Source organism: Haplochromis burtoni, unplaced genomic scaffold, assembly GCF_018398535.1.
Source record: "Haplochromis burtoni strain Fernald_Lab_line unplaced genomic scaffold, NCSU_Asbu1 Contig_131, whole genome shotgun sequence".
In the NCBI taxonomy this organism is placed as follows: domain Eukaryota; kingdom Metazoa; phylum Chordata; class Actinopteri; order Cichliformes; family Cichlidae; genus Haplochromis; species Haplochromis burtoni.
In genome coordinates this window covers 867844-878264 of record NW_024582492.1, presented here as the reverse complement: position 1 = coordinate 878264, position 10421 = coordinate 867844, and the positions used below count along the sequence as shown (strand labels likewise).

At 40.7% G+C, this 10421-nt stretch overlaps 1 protein-coding gene across 1 annotated transcript in view; it reads right to left on the bottom strand.

Moving 5' to 3' along the window:
- The window catches only part of snd1 (staphylococcal nuclease and tudor domain containing 1), a 187530-nt gene that overhangs the window by 66199 nt on the left and 110910 nt on the right, over window positions 1-10421 (bottom strand). The window contains exon 17 of the mRNA XM_014336127.2: window positions 5788-5976. Within this exon, the coding sequence (XP_014191613.1) occupies window positions 5788-5976 (189 nt within the window). The remainder of the gene's footprint in view (window positions 1-5787; window positions 5977-10421) is intronic.

The window sequence follows — 10421 nt, the reverse complement described above, 5'->3', positions numbered from 1 at the left end:
GGGTGTAACTGCCTCGTAACCAACACTGCCTGAGGTAAAAATGTCTCAAATTAAGATGAGGATGTTTTCTGGCATTTGCGGCATACGACCAGACAAAGTGCCTTTCATTCAAGTTCACCCATTGAAATTCTCGTAATGGACTCTTCTGAAATCGTTCCAAAAGCAGCCGAGGAAATGCAAACAAGCTGTACGCGCTCATGACCTTCACCATATCCCACAAGCTGCAAAGATATATTACACAGCGCTACATAAGTAAAGATTTTAAATTATTTCATTATCATATCGCAGTCTCGAGGCACAAAGTATACTGCACACAAAGAAGACAAGAAATCAGAGAAGAAGAAATGCAAATCCATATGGTACGGAATAAAGTCTTCAGGTATAATCTTTAATAAAACAAACCTTTGTGGGATTACAGGAGACATTTAGAAAAGAAGAAAATTCCATCCACCGAGACAACAAAGAGTATGGATTTTAACATAATTAAGAAACAGGCAAGATAGTGGACTACACTAAAAAGAAGAGACGAAAAAAGTGGCGAGAAAAACTTAAAACATCAGCCCGGTAAGAATGACTTCCCTGAAACACAGGTATGTCATTTCTAACCAGGCCCGAGAAGCAGTTTCCTCGGCTGCCATTCTCGTTCCCTCTCAAATGGTCTGGACAGGTGTCGAGCCCAGTCATTAAGGAAGTATCACTTTCTGTGATTGCCCATGTCATGGTCATTGTTCCCGTCTCGACGCCACACAGCCTTCATTTGTTAAATCACAAGGCAACAATGACAGCAGTAAGCAATACATTGGAGAGATATTCGAGAGGTATGCCTGGAACGGTAATACAGTTGTGCAAGCATTCCGTGTGCCTCCAAATGCCATTATATTTTAATTCTTTACACACTCTAATGCAACTTGTGAGAGGAATGTAACGGCACTAATTATTTCACATTAGCCAAAAACTCTCTTTGCAGAGACATGACAGCCAGGGACTCGGACCAAAAATGGCTCAAGTTAAGAGGAAATAATTTGCGAGAGCAGCAAAGGGATTTGGCAAAAAAAAAAAAAAAAAGACCCAAATTTGAGAAACAATTTTAGAGTCAGTCATAGAAAGAACCAAATTTATTTCACTTCAAGACTCTACAGATGACCTTACTTTAATGTTAATCCCCAGCGTTTTTCCATTATATTGCCTGGTGGCTGCCATAGGTTATTTCACTATGAGAGGCCAAGAAAATGTGAAAGGATAGAGAAAATAAAAAAAAAATTCAACCCTGGAAGGATTTCAGTGGCTTCAGGGCTTAAGAAAGCACTGAGCGTGGTATTAATAGAATAGGGACTGTCATCCATGGAAACCAAACAAAGACGGCAGTATGAAATTTTATGTAGATTATTAACAGAAGACTGAGAATTATTATGGTACATAGGTGATAAAAAATCCTTCACACTACAGCAATTTTTTTTTTTTTTTTTAAATGCACACATTTTATCTAATTTCACTGAAGGGGAAATATACAACAACATCTAGAATTTTATGCAAACAAACGAGAGAACGCTAACCATATAAATCCTTTGAGTGAATTCAGCCGACTAGAGGTAAACTTCCTACAGCATGAACTCAGGGACAGAAGCTAATTAGCTTTGCTAAAAGCCCAATTATCTTGATTCATCCACAGTGTGTTCCTGTTTAGCCAGGTGTGTGATGTGCTGACTGCAGAGAAGACACAGCTTAGAAAGCAAGACAGGGACAGGTTTTTGCACCGTCTTTGAAAACAGGAGAAAAAAAAACAACTCGTAAAAAAAAGCACACTGAGATGTTTGGCTTCCACTGTGAGCTACCAACTGACCTTTCAGAGTAAGCAAGAAGCAACTGAACCAAAATAAAGATCTAGAAAATTGCACTGTACCAATATAATCAGACATGCAAACAATGTTAGTCAGCCAATAGCAGCAAACTCGAGTTCTGTGATCTGCTTTGCACAGTAAAAACGGATGACCTGGGTCATGTGGTAATCTATACTTGTGAACAGGGCCTTTGGCAAAGTGACAGCTAAGTCGGCTGGACTTCCAAGTCTGGGGACCACTTGGGGTAAAAAAAGAAAAAAAGAAAAGAATGCTGAAACAAGATTATGTACGTCAATCAGGCTGCTCCAAGGACACGTCACCTGGCTCACTGTCAGAATGATGCCGCTTCAAGTGCTTTTGACGGATGCTGTTGATGGACGGGTGAAGTATTAGGAACGGCAGCACCAGATCCTGGGTTTATGTTTCCAAAGGTTCTCCCCCCCCCCCCTTCGAAAAGGGTACAACTGCTGCAGGTCCTGATTCATTCTGAACAGAGTCCAGGCCAAGGAACTGTCCCGCATGATCCAAAAACTGTAAAGCATCTAAAGATGCCAGGGGCATGACTGGAATTTGATTATTAGTTGAAGGACAGAGACGAGAAAAATAAAGCAGAAGGAAGGGTAAGGATGTGAGAAAACAGAAGAGATTAAAAGAAGGAGAGTGGTCTGTGAAGAGGGCCAAGTAGGACTGAAGGAAAGGGGCGGGTAGTGATGAAAGGAGAAGATTCCTATGACATGAAATATCTTTAACAGGGTTTGTCATATCCTCTTTTGCCCTTTTTTCCATGCCTTTTCTTTTCCATCTTCTTTTACCCACTCTGAGAGCCATCGGAGTGTATTAATCTCCTTCAAGGTTGGGTAATTATAGCAGCAAAGAAAAGGGGGGGAAAAAAATGCTTGCCCAACAGAGAGCACACTTCTGTTTTGTGAGCACCGATTGTTGATTCATCTTTTCATAATGAGGCCACTCCAATTACGAATATGTTTCTGTCCTCGTTCAATTTATAGCTACTTGGTTGCCTTTTTTTTTCTTTTTCTTTTTAAGTAAAGGTAGGCCTTAATAGAATATTCACAAATAAATACACACAAAAAAAATAACACTGCACATCTGCGAAGAGCTCTGACTAGCAGAGCACAGCCAAGAGCTTCTGGGAGTCTAAATTGATTTCCCCTCTCGTGAACCCATCTCTTAATTTCTAAGTATTTTATTTCATTTTTCTGTTTCTGAAATCGGAAAGTCCCGAGGCACAACTACATATCGACGAGCCAGCTCCCACACCTGTTCAGTCTTTAGGGAACTTCAATGAAAGCTACAGCCAACATTTCCCCTGTCAAAGACTCTGCTGTTACCAATCCACCGAGCCAAACTACCATTTTGTACAATTCATTTCTCTGAGCTGCAGAAAGATAGTCGTGGAACATAATATGACTAGCTGCAAAGAGATCTGTCTTATTACAAAGACAAAATGCACCCTCTTTGCAATGAGTCTTGTTTACACAGATGACTGCTGAGCGAGAGTTTGTTTTTATAACCAAAGGAGATTTTGAATATACACCAGACTACTTTGTTAAACCACGGAGGAGATTTAAGGAGGGGGCGTGACCATGGCTTGGCAGCGATCAAATCATTGTTAAAACACCACAAGATAAGTTTATACTGTGTCCCTGGGTCGGTCTTTTTCACTGAATTATAGGAATGTTAGTGCTGATAGCGTGATGATAATTCTTACAGGGGGACACACTTTAGAGATTTATGTAAACAATAGTCGAGGCACAGATAAATGTAATGGGGAAACAGGCTTTGGAGCAATTCCAGGTCTACAACTTAAGCCTTCTGCATGTTGTGTGAGATGGATTTGCTCCCAGGACTGCTCCAGATATTGTTCCAAGAGATGCTGATGTGCAAGATCAAAATGCGCTGAGCTCTGAGAAAAGGAGTCTTCTCCGAACCCTTTGGAAGGCTTCATTTAGAAGACAATCACTTTGTCCCATTGGCCTCATTGTAGCAAAATCTCATATTCGCTTAAGTCACTCGAACTAAGCAGTTTTGGTTCAGGATGCTACTGCAGCAAGCCTGAGTCCCTCCCCCTCGATGTCCTGCTGGACCACCGACGCTTTTCTTAATGAGTGTGTGCATGCATACACGCACACATGGGACCCTCTTCATTATGACAACCTTGTTTTCTCAGAGAGACGCCTGACGCAGCAGTACCAATGATGTCTTCCATATCTACTGCCGCAGGGACAATAAAGAGAGGGCAATGAGAAAAGAGGAAAAGAGGGAGGGCGATGGGAAGGGATACAAGCTACCATACTGAGCCTCAGCCTACACACAAAGACCAACCACCTTAACTTCAAAAGAGAAAGAAAGGCGGGGGAAAAAATGCATGCTCTTAGCTTTTTTTTCCCTCAAGATGGTCTCTATGGGTTAATTAGAACACAAGTCCCACCTTATCTGCCTTCAAGTTGCATAGTATGCATTCAACACACAAATACAACTAACTGCCCCGTGCCCTGATAACACAACACACTTTCCACTACACACATGCACAAACAAATCAGGCTGAGGTTGATTTGTCCACCGGTGCCTTTGGCAAACTAACATCAAACATAATCACCGTCTGTCTGGTCAATTCAGGCCCCATTCTGTTGCCTTTCCTCACGGCCCTGTCCGCGCTCAGGTTAGCTCAAGTCAAAACCTTGTGGTGAAAGTCAATCTGTCTCAACACTGCAAGGGGGTTTGGAAACCGGTAGTGAAATTGTTATCGGAGGTGTCAGGAATGCGCCTTCATGCTGCAGTTAGATTTAACATGGCAGCGTCTGTGTGCTCACATCACTGGCAAGATGTTTTTCCTTTCTTTCGCCTCTTTTTTTTTTTTTTTTAAATGTCAGACAAAAGGTTCACCTGCGCACCACTCTATTCAGAGTTGTGAGAAATGGAAGACCCAGACAGAGAGTAATTGGAAGAAAAAGAGGAGAGCTGAGAGCAGGGAAGACACAAGAGTAGGAACACACTCACTGTGAACATGATAGATTCAGAGGAGGGGAAAAAGAACGCAACCCCTTCTTGGCTCCGGCACTACATCACATTTATATGGGGAGAAGATGCATTTGTGTCTCCTCAAGGACCCAAATGGGTGGACGCAAGTGGAAGAGCGAGAGGAGGAGAGGCATGAGCAAAAGAAATAAGTTACACAGATAGAGAGAAAGAGGACAATGATGACAGCTGGCTGGGCACCTCGTGCATCTGCCAGGGGTGAGTCGCGGAGCCATAATGAAAATGCAGGGCGAGATCAGGATCACTGTGAGAGAGGCCTCTATCCATCACAGATTTCCCACTGAGAAAAGACAGCTTCAATGATAACTGCAACTATGTGGCTATTTGCAGAAGCAGACGGAGTATTTTCAGAACACTGTAACTTTAACTTTTAGCACTGCATCTTATTAATGCACTTTAGTCACATTTATATTGCCACCGGGGTGACTTAGTGCAATTTCTCAGCATTATTTGAACAAAAAGCTTTTTATTTTTCTCCACTCACTTCTGAAGGATTATCATTTCTCCAGACAGCACCTTAAACTCTACTAATAAATGTATTACTGGCACTGATGTTGAAGGCGGAAAAAAGAGCTGCTGGATCTGCGATGGAAGAAATAGCCCACACATGGACACAGTACAATATGGCCACAGGCAGGCAGACCTAAGTCACTATGGCTCAGAGATGGGAAAGTTAGTAAATTAAGCACTGATGCTGCTGCTAAGCCAGATGACATCTTGAGATTTACTTCCATCAGCAATTTTGAACCTAAAGATAGCTAGCTTTGGTTAAATGAAGTTTACTGTGCAATTAACATTTGAAAGCTTTTTGAGGGCCAGTTTAATGCCATTTGGGACTCATTGTTTTGTAGGTTGTGCAGTAGAGCTCTTGTAGCATCTAAATCAAACCTACCTTCTCTTTCCTCTGTCGGCACCCCTCCTCTGCTGCAACCAGGGTTTTGTAGTAGGCACTGCGCTCCGCTGTGAAGTGCACCTTGGACAGAGCATTTTCTACCAGTGCCACAGACAGATTCACACCTTCAATGTGCAGCCAGCCAATGAAGTTCCCTGCTTTGTCCATGCTTTCCACTTCAACTTCCACCTGGAAAACCACAAGAGGAGAAGGGGGGAGGGAGGGAGGGAGGAACGAGAGAAAGAAAAGAGGCTCAGTTAATGTTCTGTATCAAGATTAAGTTTGAGATTCGTTTACAGCAATAGGAGGAAGGGGGTCCCCTGAGGAGACATCACTGTTCTTAAATAGAAACATGAATGAAGACCTGTGAGCTTTCTATTGATTCAGTACCACACACACACACACACACACACACACACACACACACACACACACACACACATATATGCAGATCCTGTTTCATTCCACTGTTGTGGACTTCCCAATGAATCTGGTCTTGTTCAGTACTTTTATAACCAGAGAAAGCCCCGCCCGCACCAGCAGCGACTGCTCGTCTAAGTACACTTTCAGAATAACTTGAGTGTTTGACATTTTCAATTAAGCATGACTGTCAGCTTTCAATAACGTGTCTATTTAGAAATCACTGGGCCTGTGATTGGCCTGCACAAACAGTGGAGGCTATTAGAGGCTTTAAATTAGTGTTGCATATGCACTTCAACCTTAATTAAGAGCCCACATTTCTTCATCCTATTTTTTTTTAAACAACGCAAATCATTTTCAATTAGTGACAGCTAAGTTGCCATTCCCTTAAGTAAACAAATGAGGGCACCCAAATTAGCTAACCCTGCTGACAAAGTAGGAAAGATTTCACAACATTGCCCGTGATGGACTATAACCAAATTCTGCCTATTCAGGCTAATTATCTATTCATTACTTTTTGTTTCATAAATGATGGACGACCAGGAGGCGAAAGAAAAAGGACAAAAAAAAAAATCAATAGCATTTTTCTTTACTCTAAAGCCTAAAGTCAGCGAGAAAGTGAGAGGGCAGGTGTGCTGAGGAGATAGGACGTAGTCAAGCGATTAAGACTTGGACTGCTTAGCCCTGCAGTCACAAGGGAAATCTGAGGGGAATTAAGTTTGTAAACTGCTCTGCCTTGTTCTCAGCTGAAGTTAAAAAAAGAAGCTTTTATTACTGAATGTATAATCTGTTCTTTTATTAAGCATAAAATTGACAAGCTATTCATATAACAGTGGGACACATATTTCCACTTTCTGGATCCAGTTATATTTGGATAAAGCGTTTTCATCAAGGGTTTGTTCAAAAGCGATATAATGTAATGTAACACCACTTGGTACTAGAGATGGCACGATACCACTTTTTTATGTCCGATACCGATATCATAAATTTGGATATCTGCCGATACCGATATGAATCCGATATAGTGTTTTTTAATCAACAAAACTGTTTTTTTAAATATCTTGCTGCATTTTGTATAAGTTCATACTCAAGTTTAAAACAACAACTACACTAAAGCTATTCTGTTATACCTGTATGCAAAAAAAAATATTTCATAGTTCAGCAATACTGATCAATCTAATAAACTTAAACCTACACCATCCTCCCTATTCTGGTATTTTAAAGAGTACTTAGCGTAAATATTAAGCAACCTAACTAATAGGGTTCCAACTCCCAGCAACAACAAAAATAAATAAATAAAAAATAGGGAACCACCCCTCACGCTCCACCTCATGATGCTTAATCGACGTAATCAACCTTAATTTGATGCAGTGTGAAAAAAAATGCACAGAAATCAATTATTTTTCAAGAAATATTAAATAGATTCAACATCTTTCTTCAACAAAATTGCAGACTGCACAGATGGTACCTTCCCAAAGGAAAAAGTACTATAGCTTACTAGGGTATATTAGACTTAATAGTTACTATATACAGTAATTGACTTCTATTCATTTTACATCAAATTAAAACTTTGGGTGTCAGATAATTATTTATTAAAAGCTAGACATTTTAAATGAGAATAAGAAAGAAAAGTATGTCTTTGTGCCCCCTTTTCCCTGTTAATGCCCTATCGGCCCCCCTGGCTAAACTTTGCTAGATCCGCCCCTGCACAGTTACCAGCCGTCAGCTACGTAGAAAAAGATCCTGGTGTAGAAAGTAATATTAAATAAATTCTAACAACAGCTTATCAAGCTTAAACGTGCTGCTGTTGTTCAGCCGCTGGTTTCCTCTTTCTGGTGCAAAGTGGGCCAAAAACAAACAAGAGAGACGGACTCGCGACAGAAAAGCCGATCAGCTGATCATTAAGCAGTTTCATGATTGAAGTAGCAGCAAGAAGAGGCAGTCGCTTGTTAAGCTTAACGCAGGAATGCTTTACAAACATTCAGAGATGGACTTACACACTTGCTTTACTTCTCTCGGGGATAACTTTGTCGGAGATGAAATGCCGGGTTGCTAGCGAAGCTCCAAATGCTATCCAGACCACCGACAGGTCCCGCATGCCACAGCCGCTCTATCACGTGATGCATACTGCTCCGACGTGCTAACGTTCTGAGGTGAGTTACGGCGTGTTGCAAGTTTTGTGAGGTGCTTTCGTGATATTTAATGGATCGGATTACATTTTTTATTTTTCTCCGATATCCGATCCAGTAATTTAGGTCAGTATCGGACCGATACCGATACTAATATCGGATCGGTCCATCTCTACTTGGTACAGTGGCATATCAATGAGGCTCTTGTTTTCAAACTTGGCAAACTATGCTGAACAATTTCATATTTACAGAAAACAACCTGTTTCCTACCAACTAATAAAAACACAGCAGTACTTGTTTTTAACATGTAAAACGAGCAGCTAAAACATTGGCCTGCCCTCCCAGGACAGCAATGGAGTCTAAATTCACTCGTACCTCATCCGCCTCTGTAAAATCTTCATTACTGTCTTTCTGTCTTCCTCGCTGCCATCTCAGATACTAACCCCATTTTATCTTTTTTTTCCCTCCTCTAAGTGGAGAAGCAGTTACATAACTAGGCTATAAGAGCAGCACCGGTCCTCTGAGTATCCAAATGTCAAATGGGGAAGTGGGCGAGTGCTGGAAGAAAAGAGCCAACTTAACTGTTACCAGCTTCCATTAACGCAGCAAATGCAAAAACAAAAATAAAACAATGCTGACAACTAAAAGCAACACTCATAGCTGGGAAAAAATCCAATTTGAAGGAAAAATAGAAACTCGACTAGAAGTTTTCTAGAAGTTATGATCGGAGCACGCAAAGCTCCAAAGCAAAAAGTGTTTATGCTCGCTGTGGGGGGCAAAAAAACAAAAAGCACAAACCAGGAGATACGAGGGCAACTCTAGTGTGCTCAACAGAATGAATGAAAGCCTTTTGGCTACCCATTTTTCTTTAACTCTGACCGGTCCTTTACTTGGCAGGAGATTCTAGCAAACATTCAGTTATGAAAAAAAATATCTCGATCTGAGCTATAAAGACAGGCACACTAAGAGATGGAATAATATTTCCACGGGGGGAATTATACACTGGAATGTTCTATTGCCTCAGAGAATCATAATCCACAATTATTCTCTAATTATCATATTTTGGAGGAAAATATAATTCTCCAGGCCGTGTAGAAACTATTAAATGTGATGAATATCACCAACGTGAGGAGAAAATACACAGTCGAGTAAGTCGGATCAACCATCTGTAACGAGAACTGATGTTAAAAAAAAAAAAGCAAAAGGAAAACAAAGTGATCCTAAGAAAACACTTTTTCAGTCACAACAACAAATTCGTCTGTGTGCTTTCCTGGACCACTTACATGTGAAACTTCATTTACCACATACTGCCAACCTTATGCAAAGAAAATGAGCCCGCCTGAGCTGATGACGACAAGATGACTCTTGTCTTTGCCTACAGGGATGCTGTAACAGCACACAGCATTAATAACCACCAAACAGACCTACTGAGAAATGTCAGTAATATTACAGGATACATGAGCTGAATGGAAAGCACCAGCAAAGACAGCAGGCTACAATCACACACGCCAGCCTGTCATAATCAAAAGGACTATACCCAGACAGTTCAACTTTAATTAGTCAATCAATAGAAAAGGATTATTAAGAATGTTATTCCCTGACTGAAGTCAAAATAAACAACAAATGCGTATATTGAGTGACCACAAAAACATGAAAGCATATGTAAAACTGAACTGACATTTCACCAGGCAGGGGGCAGAGATAAAAGAGGCTTAAAATCAATGGCAGGATTGAAGCCTAATACTACCGTTAGCGCAATATGTGGCACACAGCACTACAGAGCAGAAAAATGGAACAACAACAGCTCCTTTATCCATTGAGCAGTCACTCCCAATTAAGAGAATCTATCACCACCTTGTCTTCGCATTCTGCTTTAGATTGTTATTTTTTATAATAATACTCTCATCTGTTATTCACCTTTACCTGAAATGCCTTACTTACCATTAATGAGGCTCAAATACCTTAGACTGTTTTGAAATCTATCAACTTGTCACAGGACTTTTTGATGTTTTTGTCAATTTATAGAAGAATTTATTATTTACATGAAGTCGATACATTTTATAGAAATGATCAGGTAATCGATTT